The sequence below is a fragment of the Chiloscyllium plagiosum genome, unplaced genomic scaffold (assembly GCF_037043375.1).
Source record: "Chiloscyllium plagiosum isolate Xiang-an unplaced genomic scaffold, Cpla_swu_hap1 HiC_scaffold_39, whole genome shotgun sequence".
Lineage (NCBI taxonomy): Eukaryota > Metazoa > Chordata > Chondrichthyes > Orectolobiformes > Hemiscylliidae > Chiloscyllium > Chiloscyllium plagiosum.
The window spans coordinates 2,371,848-2,390,037 of record NW_028270177.1 but is presented as its reverse complement, the minus strand read 5'-3'; the positions used below and the strand labels follow the sequence as shown (position 1 = coordinate 2,390,037).

Here is an 18,190-nt window from a genome sequence, read left to right as displayed (position 1 = left end):
ATGGACAGAAAATTGCCAGGAGGCATTCAACCATTTAAAAACAATATTAACCACCAAACCAGTTTTAGCTACACCACACTTTTCAAAACCCTTCAAAGTTGCCATCAATGCTAGTGACATCGGAGTTGGAGCTGTACTGCTACAGGAAGATGATGATGGGATTAAACTGCCAGTTGGTTACTTTTCAAAGAAACTCAACATCCACCAGAGGAAATACTCCATGATCGAAAAAGAGCTATTGAGTTTGGTACTGGCCTTCTAACATTTCAATGTGTACGTCACGAACAATGTGTTGGAAATGGTTGTGTACACGGATCACAATCCTCTTACGTTCTTGGAACACTTTAAAGACAAGAATGTGAGACTATTTCATTGGAGTCTTATATTACAGACTTCTAATTTACAAATCGTATGTGTTGCGGTTTGTAAGAATGCAATCGCAGATGCGTTATCGCAGATTTAACGGATAAAGTATAGATTAGATTGGTATCTATTCCATGTTATATATATGTGGGAAGATATTAATATGAACTTAGATTAAAGTCATATGTATGTCATGGTAATGTGGTTAAGGAATAGAAACAAAAGGAAACCATCATTATGATGGTTCATTTTTCTTAAGAGGGGAAGTGTTATGAAGATGTCGGTGTGTACTGTACCTTTAAGAACGAGAGGAAGTTCGCAAGGACTGACTGAAAGCACAGAGTGTGCTGAACAATTTAAAAATGTAACATTTGGTTGAAAGAAATAGCTGGAGTTGTGTTGCCATGGAACAAAACCAAATTCAAATTTGGCCAATCAGTTTAAATTAGGCCCCAGATACTAAAATCCAATCGAATTTGAATTTTACTGTTTGGGATGACATCAAACCAATGAAATGATCTGATGCTTTTGGGTATAAAACCAGACATTTTGAACAGTTGGGGGAGAAAGCAAAGAGCACCAACAAGTACAGACTGCTAGCCAAATAGCTCTCTGAACGGTACCTGTCCGTAAGAAACGTTGTGCAGTAGAAGACCAAAGAAAAGACGACCCAGGAAAATCCGGAGGAAAATCTACAAAGGAGAATCGAGAAAGCTGGCTGGTTTTGAAACATGATTTTTTTTTCGTAAATCTTAATAGGAGTTTTTTTTATTGGACCAGTATTGTAGAGTGGGAGATAAAATATATGTTTAAGAGAAAATGAGTTGTAAATAATTGTGGTTTTAATGTTCTCTTTTGGACTTAATGAATAAAATTGTTAATTTTTACCTTAAATAGTGAGATCTGGGATAGTTCTTTGCCTCTCAAAATTTAACAGATTATGGTGTGAGGTGAGCTTTCCTGTGTGTCAGGTTTAAATTAGCAGAGGAGTTTTTACCCTGTGTAATAACACTGTCACAGACGGATGCATCTGCAGCTGGTAGATTAATAAGGATGAGATCAAGTATGTTTTTCCCTTTTTTGGTCTCCTCGCCACCTTTCGCAGACCCAGTCTAGCATTTGTATCCTTTCGGACCTGACCAGCTCGATCAGTAGCATTGCTGCCAAGCCACTCTTGCTGGTGGACATTGAAATCCCTCACCCAGAGTACATTTTGTGCCTTTGCCATTCTCAGTGCTTCTCAATGTTGTTCAACATGAAGGAATACCAATTCATCAGCTGAGGGAGAATGACACATGGTAATCAGCAGGTGATTTCCTTGCCCATATTTAACCTGAAGCCATGAGATTTCATAGGATTTGGAGTCACTATTGAAGACTCTCAGTGCACTCCCTCCTGACTGTATACCACTGTGCTGCCACCTCTGTTGGATCTGTCCTTCCAGTGAGAAAGGACATATCCAGCGATGGTGATGATGGTGTCTGGGACATCATCTGTAAGGTATGATTCCATGAGTATGACTACATCAGTTAAGTGTTGTCTGAGGGATGGTCCTAGGTAGAATAATCACATATGTCACTGGAACAAATGTATTGATTTGACAAACTTTTTATCTGTGTTTTTATTATGTTGATGCTGATGTATCCTTGTGTCATGTGGTTTTGAAACTGGATTTGAAACAAACCAGTTGAATAGAAAACAAAGTAAAGAATTGCCTTTAGACTTAGACTTTAAAGTAATGCTATTTATTATGCATTAATAGAAAATATTGTTATATAGCATAATCATAGATATACTAGGTTCTGACGTAGAATTAAATTTGGTAAAGGGGGGGGTCTACGATTTTCATATATTCATGTCCATGTACTATCAAGACCCATTTAAATGTTTAACTTATGCTGTTTTGCTGTGAAGAGGGTTAAGAAACTAGATAGTGCTTTGATTAGAACACATCTTTTCATTTTGGATTTGATTCAAATTTTCCCTGACTGCCAAGATTAAATTGGCCTTCTCTGCACATAAAGATTCTAAGTGAAATTAATTTAGAAGCTGCCAGTCTCAAATACAAAGGCCGTAAATATACATGTTTTACCAGGATGTTGCTGGTAATGAGGGTTTGAGTTATAAAAATAGGTTGGATAAGCCGGGACTTGTTTTAACTGGAGTGTAAGAAAGTTGAGGGGTGACCTTATAGAGGTCTATAAAATCATAACATGCATAGATAAGGTGAATAGCAAGAGTCTGTTTCCCTAGTGAAGAGGAGTTCAAAACAAGGGGCTGTATTTTTAAGGTGAGAGGAGAAAGATTTAAAAAGGATGTGAGGGACAATTTTTTTACACGGAGAGTGGTTCATGCATGGAATAAACTTCCGGAGGAAGTGGTGGATGCAGGTACAGTTACAATGTTAAATGTACAGTTACAATGTTAAATGACATTTGGATAAATACATGAAAAGGAAAGATTTGGAAAGGTATGGGCCAAACACAGGCAGATGGGGCTAGTTTAGTTTGGGAATATGGTCAGTGTGGACTGGTTGGACTGAAGGGTCCGTTTCCATTGACTCTATGACTCGATGACTCTCCCATTGTCGAATGTAATGTTGGGTCATCTTCCAAAGATAGTGTACTATTTGATCCAACTCCATCCATACTTGCTGTTTATCCTCACTGATGCTCAGCTCAAAAGGTTTTCTCCAGGCTCCTGATATACTTATACAATAGTCCCCAGGGCTCCCCAAGTTATTTTCCCTGCCATAAACTGCTCATCAATTTAGTTTTTTGCTTTGGGTGTCTGGTAATTGACTTCCTTTGTGGGTACTTAAGTCAGATTTGTCCCCTTAGTTGTCATTGGACTAATGGGTTGCACGGTAGCTCAGTGGTTAGCACTGCTGCCTCACAGCACCAGGGTCCCAGGTTCGATTCCAACCTTGAGCAACTGTCTGGGTGGAGTCATAGAGTCATAGAGAAGTACAGCATGGAAACAGACCCTTCGGTCCAATCCGTCCATGCCGACCAGATATCCCAACCCCATCTAGTCCTACCTGCCAGCACCAGACCCATATTCCTCCAAACCCTTCGTCTTCATTTACCCATCCAAATGCCTCTTAAATGTTGCAATTGTACCAGCCTCCACCACTTCCTCTGGCAGCTGATTCCATACACATACCACCCTCTGCATGAAAAAGTTGCCCCTTAGGTGTCTTTTATATCTTTCCCCTCTCACCCTAAAACTATGCCCTCTAGTTGGACTCCCCAACCGCAGGGAAAAGACTTTGCCTATTTATCCTATCTATGCCCCTCAAAATGTTGTAAACCTCTATAAGGTCACCCCTCAGCCTCCAACGCTCCAGGGAAAACAGCCCCAGCCTGTTCAGCCTCTCCTTATAGCTCAAATCCTCCAATCCTGGCAACATGCTTGTAAATCTTTTCTGAACCCTTTCAAGTTTCACAACATCTTTCCGATAGGAAGGAGACCAGAATTGCACGCAATATTCCAACAGTGGCCTAACCAATGTCCTGTACAGCCGCAACATGACCTCCCAACTCCTGTACTCAATACTCTGACCAATAAAGGAAAGCATACCAAATGCCTTCTTCACTATCCTATCTACCTGCGACTCCACTTTCAAGGAGCTATGAACCTGCACTCCAAGGTCTCTTTGTTCAGCACATTCTCTCCGTGACTGCATGGGTTTCCTTTGGGTGTTCCGGTTTCCTCCCACAGTCCAAAGATGTGCAGGTCAGATGAATTGGCCATGCTAAATTGCCCGTAGTATTAGGCACATTAGTCAGAAGGAAGTGGGTCTGGTTGGGTTACTCTTTGGAGAGTTGGTGTGGACTGGTTGGGCTGAAGGTCCTGTTTCCACACTGTAGGGAATCTAATCTAATACTGCTTCCCCTTTTGAAGATATGTTTCCCTGATTGCCAACTGTAAAATGATGTTTGAGAGTGTTCTGGTGGCTTCTATGGAGGGATTTTATCTGCAAGACCTGGACAGCACCAATTCATAAGTGGCAAGTAACACTATACCACACAAGTGTTAGGCAAGCTCCATCTCCACTAGGGTGGCATGGTGGTTCAGTGGTTAGCTCTACTGCCTCACAGCGCCAGGGACCTGGGTTTGATTTCAGCCTCGGGTGACTGTCTCTGTGGAATTTGCACGTTTGCCCAATGCAGTGTAGTGGGTTACTCTGCACTTGCCTGCATTAGTAGAGCTCCAACAACACTCAAGCTTAACCCATCCAAGACCAAGTGGCTGGTTTGATTGGCAGCCCATTCACCATCTTAAACAAGCACTCTTTCCATCTCTACTCTCAGTTTCAACAGTGTAATAATCTACAAGATATAATATCATAACTCTAAAATCTCCTTTCATGACACATTGCAACTCTGTAAGCTCTACATCAGGGACAAGGACAGCACATAAATGGCTATGCCATCTGCAAATTCCCTTCCAAGTCAGTCAACATCCTGACTTGGGCTATATGGTTATTCCTTTGTTCTCATGGAGTCAAAATATTGGAACACTGTCATTAAGAGTACACAAGTGTACCCAGAACACATGTATAACAGCATTTAAAGTAAGTGGTTTACCAACACCTGATCAAGACAACTAGAGGACAGTAATAAATATAGGTCTCATCAGCAACACCCACATGCTATCAACTAATTTAAAAATTCGGACAATGCACAGAGAAGGATAGAAACAGCAATATTATAGGTAACTCAAAAAGCTAACAGCATGTAAGTAGAGTATGTGGTAGGAGGCAGGGTGGGGCCTATTGGGTAAAACAAAAGTAATATTTGTTTAGCGACACAGGGTAAGAATAAAATGATAAATGAATACTTGGCTTCAATGTTTACCAAGTAAAAAGTTGCTGATAAAGTATTAGTAGATTGATAAGCAAGATGTATCAGTAAGGCTAGCTACTCTTCAGGTAGAGAAGTCTTCTTGGTCATAAGAATATTAGAAATAGGAATAGACGTAGACTATTTGGTCTTCAAGCCTGCTCCACCATTCAGTACAATCATGACTGATCTCTGGTTGGTCCAGGTGGCTTGAATCCAAAGTTGCTAAGGTAAGTGGGTCATGGAGCCTATGGAAGCACTTACCATAATCTTTCAATACATGCTAGAGAATTGGAAAGTGACAAATGTTGACACCCCTGCTCAAGTAGGACGGTAAAGTCACCTCTGATAACTCTAAGCTGGTCAATTTAACATCAATGTTGGGTTGATCAGGGGACAAAATTAACAAGCACTTAAAGAGCTGTGAATTATTTAAAGACTGTTAGCATGGATTTGTAAAAGATAGATCAGGTTCGGGGGGGGAGTTGGGGGATGCTGGGCTAGTGGTATTGTAGCTGGACTATTCATCCTGAAACCAGGTAACATTCTGAGGACTTTGGTTCAAACCTGCCATGGTGGATGGTGAAATTTTGAATTCAATAAATATCTGGAATTAAGAACCTTAACAATAATCATGAGTCATTATCAGTCAGAAATACCTATTAGGGAAGGAAACTGCCATCCTTACTTGAATGAATAAAAAAGTGTATGATGAATTAGATTTTTGGGTGAAGTAATGACAGTTGATGAAAATAATACAGTAGATTGTCAAATGGAATTTTAAGAGGCAGTTTGATGAAATATTACATAAAAAGTGGCTAGAGACATTGGCTCTCTGGTCAAAAAAAGGAGGCATAGATTAGTTAGAGACAGCTGGGGTCGAAAGAATCCTTAGATTATAAGGACAGTAGGAATATACTTAAGAAGGAAATCAGTAGGGCAAAAAAGGGGATATGAGATAGCTTTGGCAAATAGAATTAAGGAGAATCCAAAGAGATTCTATAAATACATTAAAGGCAAAAGTGTAACTAGGGAGAGAATAGGGCCCTTTAAAGATCAACATTACCATCTTTGCATGGAACCACAGGAGATGGGTGAGATACTAAGCGAATATTTTGCATCAGTATTTATTGTGGAAAATTACATAGAAACTATGGATCTTGGGGAAATAAATAGTGATGTATTGAAAACAATTCGTATTACAGAAGAGGAGGAGTTGGACGTCTTAAAATACATAAAGGTGTTTAAATCCCCAGGACCTTATCAGATGTTTCCCAGAATTTCGTGGGAAGTGAGGGAAAAAAAATTGCTGGGCCTTTGCTGAGAGGTTTATATCATCGATAGCCACATGTGAGGTGCTGAAAGACTGAATGTGGTGCCATTTTTTAAGAAAGCTGGTAAGGAAAAGCCAGAGAACTATAGACCAATGAGCCTTACATTAATGGTGGGTAAATTGTTGGAGGAAATTCTGAGGGACAGGATTTACATGTATTTGGAAAAACAAGGACTGATTAGGGATAGGAAACATGGCTTTTGCATGGAAAATCGTGTCTCACTAACTTGATTGAGTTTTTTGAAGAGGGGACAAAGAAGATTGATGAAAGCAGAGCATTTGACAAGATTCCACATGGCAGACTGGTTAGTAAAGTTAGATCACATCCAGGAAGAGCTAGATATTTGGATACAAAATTTACTTGAAGGTAGGAGACAGATGGTGGTGTGGAGGGTTGTTTTTTGAACTGAGGCCTCTGACCAGTGGTGTGACGGTAGGACCAGTGCTGGGTCCATTACTTTTCTTCATTTACATAAAAGATTTGGATGCGAATGTAGGAGATATGGTTAGTGACACCAAAATAGATGTATTGGACAGTGAAGAAGATTATTTTAGAGTACAACAGACCTTGGGCAGATGGGCTGACAAGTAGCAGATGGAGTTCAAATCAATTAAGTGTGAGATGTTGCATTTTGGTAAGGCAAACCAGGGCAGGACTTGTACTGTTTATGGTAGGGCCCTAGGGAGTGTTGCCGAACAGAGACCTAGGAGTGCAGGTGCATGGTTTCTTGAAAATGGAGTTGCAGGTAGGCAGGGTGGTGAAGAAGGAACTTGGCACACTTGCCTTCATTGATTATAACACTACGTATAGGAGTTGGAATGTCATATTTCTGCTCTATAGGATATTACTGAGATCACTTTTGAAATACTGTGTACAATTCTGGGTCATCCTTCTGTAGCAAGGAAGTTGTTAAACTTGAGAGGGTGCAGAAACGATTTACAAGAATGTTGCCAGGGCTGAAAAGTTTGAGAAATAGGGAGAGACTGAATAGGCTAGGGATTTTTTTCCCCTCAGGTGACCTTCTAGACATTTATAAAATCATGATGGGCATGGATAGGGTGACGAGCCAAGGTGTTTTTCCAAGGATGGGGAGTCCAAAGCTAGAGGGCATAGGTTAAGGTGAGAGAGTAAAGATTTAAAAGAGACCTGAGGAACAACCTTTTCATGCAGAGGGTGGTGCATGCGTGAAATAGAGGAACAGGAAGTGGTGGAGTCAGATACAATTACAACTGCATGGGTACATGAATATGAATGATTTAGAGGGAATATGGACCAAATAATAACAAATGCGACTAGATAGAACAAAGAACATCAGATCTGGATATCTGGTTGGCGCAGATGATTTAGACCGATGGATCTGTTTCCATCCTGGTATGACTCTATTAAATCATGGTGTTAATAAGGCATTTAATAATCCTTCTCAATTTACAACTCTCTATTGCTCACTTGCTTTCTTAGCACTTTTTTAAAAATGCATACCTGGATGCCCACACCGCCCATGTCATTCTTTACCTTGCAACAAAGGAGTTAGTGTATACTCCCACCCCTGTCATCTGGATAAGATCAGGGAGCAGAGCTGAGTAAGGTGGCCATCCCCAAAGAGAATGTGCTAGATAAACTGAATGGCCTGAAGGTGGATAAATCACCTAGGCCAGATGGACTACATCCGAGAGCTATAAAGAAGGTATCTGAAGAGATAATGGAGGCATTAGTGGTGATCTTTCAGGAATCGCTAGAGTCAGGGAGGGTCACAGAGGATTGGAAAATCACTAACATGACACCCCTGTTTAAAAAGGGAGTAAGGCAAAAGATAGAAAATTAAAGGCCGATTAACCTAACCTTGGTCATGGGTAAGATTTTTAGTGTATTGTAAAAGATAAGATTTCTGAATACTTGGAACTCTATTGTAAAATAGGGCAAAGTCAGCATGGTTTCATCAAGAAGAGGTCATGCCTGACAAATCTGCTCGAATTCTTTGAGGAAATAACAAGCAGGTTAGACCAAGGAGAGCCAATGGATGTTATCTACCTGGACTTTAAGAAGGCCTTTGACAAGGTGCTGCACAGGAGTCTGCTGAGTAAGGTAAGAGCCCATGGTGTCAGAGGCAAGGTGCCAGCATAGATAGAAGATTGGCTGTCTGGCAGAAAGCAGCGAGTGTGGATAAAAGGGTCTTCTTCATGATGGCAGCCAGTGACAATGGTGTTCCGCAAGGCTCAGTGTTGGGACCACAACTTTTCACTTTATACATTAATGATCTACATGAAGTAACTGAGGGCATTCTGGCCAAGTTTGCAGACAATACAAAGATAAGTAGAGAGATAGGTAGTACTGAGGAGGCAGAGAGACTGCGGAAGGACTTGGTCAGGTTAGGAGAGTGGGCAAAGAAGTGGCAGATGGAGTACCACGTGGGAAAGTGTGAGCTCATGCAGTTTGGTAAGAAGAATAGAAACATGGACTATTTTCTAAATGAGGAGAAAATTCAGAAGTCTGAAGTGCAAAGAGACTTGGGAGGTTTAGTCCAGGATTCTCTGAAGGTTAACTTGCAGGTTGAGTCAGTAGTTCGGAAGGCAAATGCAATGTTGGTGTTTATTTTGAAAGGACTTGAATATAAAAGCAGGGATTTACTTCTAAGGCTCTATTATGCTCTGCTCAAGCCACATTTGAAGTACTGTGAGCAGTTTTGTGGCTCAATATCTCAGGAAGGACATACCGGCCCTGCAGCATGTTCAGGGGAAATTTGTGAGTATGGTCCCAGGAATGAAAAGCTTAACATATGAGGAACATTTGAGAACTCTACAGTCTATATTCGATACAGTTTAGAAGGATGAGGGGGGATCTATTTGCAACTTACATAACACTGAATAGCCTGGACAGAGTGGATGTTGGAAAGATATTTTCATTGGCAGGAGAGACTAGGCCCTGAGGACTCAGCCTTGGAATAAAGGGAAGTCCTTTTAGAATGGAGATAAGGATAAACTACTTCAGCCAGAGAGTAGTGAATCTATGGAATTCACTGCCACAGAAAGCTTTGGAGGTCAAGTCATCAAGTATATCTAAAACCAAAATAGATAGGCTCTTGAATATCATGGGGATCAAGGATTACAGGGAGAAAGTAGGAGAATGGTGTTGAAAAACCAATCAGCCACGATTGAATGAAGGAGCAGACTTGATGGGCTGAATGGCCTAATTTCTGTTCCTCTGTATTATGGTGTTATAAGTACCACTTCTCCCAGCTACTATCAATTCAGAAGAAGGGTTAGTGAACTCCAACATGTTAACTCTGCTTTCTACAGGTGCTGCAAACTTGCTGAGTTTCTCCAGTAATTTCTGCTTTCATTTCAGATCTTCAATGTCTGCATTTCTTTGTTTTATGTCGAGATGGAGGTCAGTTAGAGGTTTGGGGCAAATACAGTCCTGGGTGACCCACTGTCAGTCTTCAAAAAGTGTATGGGGAGCCTGCAGGGTTAATTGGGGGTTTGCAGACTCCACCCACTTTTATTGGTAAATGTTTCTTTGTGCATATGCAATCCATGCAGTGGATCGCATCATTCATTGGTAATATCTTCGCTAACATTGTCATCGCAGTGAAGTTAGCAGCAATAACTTAAAAGGAAGTGCTGGGCAAAAGTAACCTGTTATTTGTGCACCTTCCAAGGTTGCTGTGTGACAAGGAAGACAATTCCATCATATATCGTGAAGGTAAGATAATGGATTCAAGTGGATGCAGTGGAAAATGGAATAGCTGAGGAGCGTCTGGGATGGAAAGGGGGTCAGGGCGCAGCAGGCACACTCTTTTGAATGCAATGTGTTAATCACTCAGCCTGTGCAAGTCTCCATTTGTTTCTTTTGTGCAAACTGCAGTCTCCATTTGTTTCTTTTGTGTTCCTTTTATCTGGCTGTAAATAAAAGTTCATGTTTGAACTTGTTGCTGGCTTGCGTGTACATGGTTTCCTCTACTGGTCAATGACAGGATGCGAGTGACCACTGCCCACTGTGGAAAGAGTCTCAAGGACCTAAAGAGGATCTTTAGGTGGAATGTATTTGAGGACAAAATAAAGTGTGTGGCTTGGAAGATAAACAGTGTCTAGTTTGATAGAGTATGGTTACATTTGCATGAGAATGTCAACCATGCCTGCTATATGCCATGAGCAGAGTTGCTTTGTGACTGCTATGACATTACTCTGTCAAAGTCAGAAGTCACATGACATCAGGTTATATTTGAAACCAGTAGACTTTTGGAGCACAACCCCTTCATCAGGAGCTGGAATTGGATATGAGGGACACTGTTGGCATAGTTAATGTATAATGTCGGGTAAGATACAGTGAGAAATCTCACTAGGCTTCACAGTGAGAATCTATCCAAAAAATGTGACATAACTTGCACTTATCCAAAGAAAACTAAGTTTCGATCCAAGTTCTTTGAAAATAGCAAGGCACATTGAGAGAATTGTTAATAAAGCATATAGGATCTCAAGTACAAAAGCCAAGAAGTTATGGTGAACCCCTTATAAACTCTATTTAAGCCAAAACTAGAGTATTGCACCTAGTTCAGATCACCATACTTCAGAATGGAAATGAATGTTCTTTGACAGCATGCAAAGGAAATTTACCACAATGATTCCAGGATTGAGAGAATTTAGTTACAAGGTTAAGTTCTAGAAGCTAAGGTTGTTCTCCATGAAGCAAAGGAAGATGAGAGGAAACCTGATAGTGTCATACAAAACTATAGTAGTTCTAGATAAGATAGTCAAAAAAAAGCTGTTCCTATTTACCTGATACAGAGACCAAAAGATACAGATTTAAGGTTTCAGTCGAAAGATACAAGGAGAGGAGGATGTCCAAAAGAACTTCTTGCAATAGGTGGATGAGCTCGAACTCACTGGCCAAATGCATGTTGAAGGTTTAGATGATCAGTGATTTCAAAAGGAAGGGCACTTGAGGGAATATGGGAAACAGGATAGAGTCAGGAACTTGACTGGCTGGATTAACTTGCAGAGAACCGGCATAGACATAATGAACTGAATGGCCTCCTTCTGTGATGTAGTTACTCTTTGGGCCTGAGGCTGGAAGGGAACCTAATTTGGTAGGATCATGATATATCAGAACCCTGTCATTTTCTCACATTTACTGAATTAAGCTCTGGATGGGAAGGCACATGCACTACCTTACCAAAACACAACCAGTTGAGGTCTTTAAATGGTCAATTGCAAAAAGTTATTCTGGCCAGGGCTAAATTATTTCAATTTGATCTGTAATGGAAGATGCCATCAAAGTGCTGTCAAGCAGCACCTGCTCAGCAATATGTTTGGATTCTGCCAGTTCCACTCAGCTCCTGACTTTGTTAGAGTCTTGGTTCAAACAATGACAAAAGAGTTGGATTCCAGAGGTGAGGTGAAAGTGACCACCCTTGACATCATGGTTGCATTCGACTGAATGTGACATCAAGGAACCCTAGCAAAACTGGAATCATTGGATATCAGAGGGTAAGCTCTCCAGAGGTTGGAGCCATACCTGACACATAGGAAGGTGGTAATGGTTGTTGGAAGTCAGCCATCTCAACTCCAGGACATCTCTGCAGGAGCTCCTCAGGGTTGTGTCTTGGGCGCAACCATCTTCAGCTGCTTCATCAATGACCTTCCCTCCATCATAAGGTCAAAAGTGGGGATGTTCACCGAAGATTGCACAGTGCTCAGCACCACTCACAGCTCATCAGATATTGAAGCAGACCATGCTCAAATGCAACAAGATCTGGACAATATCAAAGCTTGGGCTGACAAATGGTAAAAAGTGAAGACTGGAGATCAGAGTAGAGTGTGGTGCTGGAAAGGCACAGCAGGTCAGGCAGCATCCAAGCAGCAGGAGAATCAATGTTTCAGTAATAAGCTCTTCATCAGGAAACTGATAAGTGGTAAGTAGCATTCGCACCACATAAATGCCAGCTTATGATCATCACCAATAAATGACAATCTAACCAGCACCCTTGACATTCAATAGTGTTGCCATCACTGAATCTCCTAAGAGAAATTCATCCTGATGAAGAGCTTATGCTCGAAACATTGACTCTCCTGCTCCTCAGATGTCTAACTGGCTGTGCTTTTCCAGCATCACACTTTTTGATCACTGAATTCCCCACTATCAACATCCTGAGGATTATCATTGACCAGAATTCAACTGGACTTACCACATAAACAAGTGGTGACAAGAGCAGGTCAGAAGCTCGGAGTCCTGCAGCAAATAACTCATATCCTGACTTCCAAAAGCCTGTCTACCATTGAAACCATCCAGGACAAAGCAGTCAGTTTGATTGGCACTACATCCACAAGTATCCAATCCCTCCACCACTGACGCTCAGTAGCAACAGTGTGTATTATCTACAAGATGCACTGCAGAAGTTCACCAAAGATCCTCAGACTGCACCTTCCAAACCCACGACCATTACTATCTAGAAGGACAAGAGCAGCAATAAAACCTTTCTTTTTCTATTTCAAGCTACTCACCATCCTGACTTGGAAATATATCACCATTCCTTCACTGTTGCTGGGTCAAAATCTTGGAATTCCATCCTTAATGGCATTGTGGATCAACCCACAGCAGGTGGACTACAGCGATTCAAGAAGGCAACTAGGGATGGGCAGTAAGTGCTGGCCAGCCAGCAAAATCCACATCTCGCAAATAAATAAATAAATAAAGAGTTATTTCAAGGATAGGGCATAGAACAGGAGGTTGGTCAGTGAGAGACACACTTATACTTTCTTGCAATCCCAATTGCCCTCCTTTTCCCATAACCTCAACCTATGACATGTCACCCCCTTCGAAACAATAATTAACTCTACAGTGACTGACTGTCCATCCTGGGAGTCTAGGAGATATTATACAATTACAGCCACAAATTTCCTCATGACACTATTAAGTTCTGAAGCTACCAGTCTGTTGGACCTTCTCATTCCATGCCCAGTTCCCAGTTGAAAATCCATTGACTGCTCATTGGGTACCTGATTGTCAGAAGTTCCAATGAGCTTTCACCTTCTGACAAGCCATAGGTTTCTGTCCTCCAATCTCACCCACTTTTGGGCTTAGTCTGAAAATGGATAAGGTACTGCATTTTGATTCTTTTTTTTATGAAAATGAGTGCTTTGTAGTAGATGTGTACAGTTGTTCCTGTGCAAATACCTGTTCAAAATAATGGCTCTTTGCCAAATGCTAGCAGGTAATCTTGATAAGAGCTATATAATCAGTCCTAAGTATTCATTATTCTCTTCAGCTTTGAAATTACACCTTCTCTCATGTTTTGTATCAAGTATTTAACAGTGATAAAAACTGATGTTAAAATAACCAGCACAATAATTTCATAGATTAAAGTAAGTGTAATTTCAAATCCTGTGTAAATAAATTGAAATGAATAAATACAAGTTGATTTTTTACGATGAGAGTTGATTATTACAGTTCTTTTCTTCCACAATGTGACTCATTGTTTATTCTCATCTAGATGTCAGGAGGAGTGCCCTGTTGGCAGCTACGGCTTACAGTGTGCCCAAAGGTGTGAGTGCCTCAATGGAGCTGAATGTTACCACGTTAATGGAGCATGTCTTTGTGAGCCAGGGTTCTCAGGCGATCGTTGTCAAGACAGAATGTGTCCAGATGGGTTATATGGACTGAAGTGCAACAAGCAGTGTCCTTGCATTGGCAAACACAGTCAAAGGTATTTTTTAAAATTAACATGAATCATGAAATGATTTCATGCAAAGGTAAAATAATTTGTCTTTTATGGTGTCATAAAATGTACTCAACCAGTCAAGTTGTATGCTCATAAGGAGGTCAAAAGCTGCTTTTGTACAGATTTCTTGCTGTATTCTATCTAATATTGGAAAGGTAATGTAAGGTTTTCCAACATTGTTTCCTGAAGATGGAGAACAAAACTTCTACTATGAAGTGCACTTAAATGAGATAGAGTGATAGGTTATTTCACAAATCTCGTATTCCATTATTTCCTCCTTATTTATATTAATTTATGCTCCTACCAAACTAAACTCACATGTATGATTGAGAGGCTTTAAAATGAAAAGGAGAAAAGTAAATAATTTACGTTTCTGTAATGCCTCTAATGACTTCAACACAGGTACTTTATCTTGAAGTGTCTTTACTAATGTGAGATAGAAAACAAGACACAACACAGCAAGGTCTCACAAAAAATAGTGATAATAAGCAGATCACAACATTTTAGTGTTTTGCTGTTGGTTAAAATATTGATCAAGAAACCAAGGAAACTATTACTTTATCTATTAATTTACAAACCAGGCAATATGAATATTCAATTTTTTCAATTTTTTTCACTTCATAGTTTAGCTTTTCTTGTAATCTTTGATAGAATTTCAATTAAATCAAATAAATCCAAAGTGAGGGAATTTTAATCTGACATATGGTTATTTTATTTACTGTTCCAACAAAGTGATCAATGTTTTAATGTATTTTGGTACAAGTTTTGAACTTTATAACATTAAAATAGAAGATGTTGATTCTCTGACCAACATTAAGACACTTGCTTAGCCTCAACTTTTTAAACTAATAAAAAATCTGAAAAAAAAGAGTTTTGGACTTGGAGCATATACTAAATCATATTCTAAAGTATGTTTTAGATCCCTAATCCAAAAATATGAAATTAGGACAGAATAAAATTACCCAGAAAGTTAGCATGTCTTAATCAAGTGACAATGCTACGAGGTACAGTACAATGAACCCCAGGGTGAGTATTCATTTTCCTAAGAGGCAGCATGTCCCAATTTTTTAACTTACGGAATTTTAGAAATATGCGCTTTTCTCTTCACAAGGGTGTGAAAATCTGGATTTTGTTCTCCTTTACTGTATGACTTCTATAAATGCTGTGGATGTATATTGTCGAAAAGTGTGGTGCTAGATAAGCACAGTCTGTCAGGCAGCATCCGAGGAGCAGGAGAGTTGACATTTTGATCATGGGTTCTTCATCAGGAATGAGGGGGTGGCCCAAGGGGGCTGAGAGATAAATGGGGTTGGGGGGAAATGGTAGCTGGGAATGCAATAGGTAGATGAAGGTCAAGGGGTGATGGTAACAGGTCGAAGAGGGGGGGTGGAGCAGATAGGTGGAAAGGAAGATGGACAGGTAGGACAGTTCAAGAGGGTGGTGCCGATTTGGAAGGTTGGATAAGAGATAAGGTGAGGGAGGGGAAACTGGTGAAATCAACATTGATCCTGTGTGGTTAGAGGATCCCAAGGTGGAAGATGAGGCGTTCTTTCTCCAGGCTTCGGGTGGCTAGAATTTGGCAGTCGGGGAGGCCCAGGATTTGCATGTTTTTGGTGGAGTTGGAAAGTGAGTTTGGCCACAGGGCAGTGGTGTTATTTAGTGCGTGTGTCCCAGAGATGTTCTCTGAAACATTCTGCATGTTGGCATCCTGTCTCCCCAATGTAGAGGAGACTACATCGAATGTGGATGTATGTTGTCAATATAAATTCTTAAAACCTGAGGTCAATGGATTTTGTTCAGTGAGGGCATCAGGTATGTAGAGCAATTCAGATAAATAAAACTGAAATACAGCAGAACCATTCATTTCTAATATGAATGACCGAACAGGATTAACAGGCTGAACATCCTCTTTATATTATACAAAGGGAAATCAAATCGATGAATGTAGGATTAATGGTACCAAGTTGGCTAACAATCACATATTAAAACTTATTTCAGTGAAGAAGATGATAAGAACACTAATTGGGCTGGTAAACAGGTGCATGATCTCATTTTACATGCTTTGAGCACTCTTGTGGTGCAGATGTAGTGTCCCTATCGCTCAGCCAGAAGACCTAGGTTCAGGTTTTCGTCATTTATATAAATGATTTGGATGTGAGCTTAAGAGATATAGTTAGTAAGTTTGCAGATGACACCAAAATTGGAGGTGTAGTGGACAGCGAAGAAGGTTACCTCGGATTATAACGGGATCTTAATCAGATGGACCAATGGGCTGAGGAGTGGCAGATAAATGTAAGGTGCTGCATTTTGGGAAAGTGAACCTTAGCAGGACTTATACACTTAATTGTAAGGGACTGGGGAGTGTTGCTGAACAAAGAGACCTTGAAGTGCAGGTTCATAGCTCCTTGAAAGTAGAGTCGTACATAGATAGGATAGTGAAGAAGGCGTTTGGTATGCTTTCCTTTATTGGTCAGAGTATTGACTACAGGAGTTGGGAGGTCATGTTGCGGCTGTGCAGGACATTGGTTAGATCACTTTTGAAATATTGCGTGCAATTCTGGTCTCCTTTCTATCAGAAAGATGTTGTGAAACTTGAAAGATTTACAAGGATGTTGCCAGGGTTGGAGGATTTGAGCTATGGGAAGAGGTTGAATAGGCTAGGGCTGTTTTCTCTGTAGCGTCAGGGGCTGAGAGGTGACCTTATAGAGATTTATAAAATCATGAGGGGCATGAATAGGGTAAATAGACAAAGTCTTTTCCCTGGGGTGGGCGGCACGGTGGCACAGTGGTTAGCACTGCTGCCTCACAGCACTAGAGACCCGGGTTCAATTCCCGCCTCAGGCGACACTGTGTGGAGTTTGCACGTTCTTCCCGTGTCTGCGTGGGTTTCCTCCGGGTGCTCCGGTTTCCTCCCACAGTCCAAAGATGTGCAGGTCAGGTGAATTGGCCATGCTAAATTGCCCGTAGTGTTAGGTAAGGGGTAAGGGTGGGTTGTGCTTCGGTGGGTCGGTGTGGACTTGTTGGGCCGAAGGGCCTGTTTCCACACTGTAAGTAATCTAATCTAATAACTAGAGGGCATAGATTTAGGGTGAGAGGGGAAAGATATAAAAGAGACTTAAGGGGCAACGTTTTCATGCAGAGGGTGGTACGTGTGTGGAATGGGCTGCCAGGGGATGTGGTGGAGGCTTGTACAATTGCAACATTTAAAGGCACCTGGATGGGTATATGAATAGGAAGGGTTTGGAGGGATATGGGCCGGGTGCTGCCAGGTGGGACTAGATTGAGTTGGGATATCTGGGACAGCATGGACGGGTTGGACCTGTTTCTGTAGAATGATAAACTTATTTCCTATGGGCCATTTAAAATTTATTTTTGAATTAAAGCTTCCTGATACTCCAAGAAACTGAAAACTAAAACCACTTTAAAATTATTTATGCAAATGTAAGAAAGTTTTTTTTTACCCTAGCAATTAAGCATCATACCGTCGCAGCTACTTAAAAGTTTTCTACATAAGTGTTTCAGTTAATTACTAAGTGTTAACTTAAAATTAAGAACCATTTCCTAAGAGAGGGCTTGATGAATTTCATGATTTGCTGAATTATAGAAATGAAGAAATGAAGAGTGACTGTTAAATAGGAAATTAGCAACATGTTTCACAGCTACTTGTAAGATAAAAACATCTGTCATTTCCTTCAAGAAACAGATACAGAATAGCAATTGGGACAAGTAAACGAGATACAAAATTGAAGGAGTAGTAAAATGTTCAAATACAAAAGCAAAAGACTGTGGCACCTGGAAGATCAGATAGTAACTTACAATGGTTTTGGTTGATGATTTTTGTCAAACACATCGACTGGAGAAATGTCAGTTAATTCTGAACAAAAATACATTTAGCAACATGAAAAAGATTAAACAATTTGAGATCATTGCTC

General features: G+C 40.6%; 1 protein-coding gene across 3 annotated transcripts in view; it reads left to right on the top strand.

Moving 5' to 3' along the window:
• megf11 (multiple EGF-like-domains 11) overlaps positions 1-18,190 on the top strand; it is a 485,761-nt gene that overhangs the window by 369,449 nt on the left and 98,122 nt on the right. For all 3 annotated transcript variants that reach the window (XM_087981455.1, XM_087981454.1, XM_087981453.1), the window contains exon 10: positions 14,031-14,243. In XM_087981455.1, the coding sequence (XP_087837581.1) occupies positions 14,031-14,243 (213 nt within the window). The remainder of the gene's footprint in view (positions 1-14,030; positions 14,244-18,190) is intronic.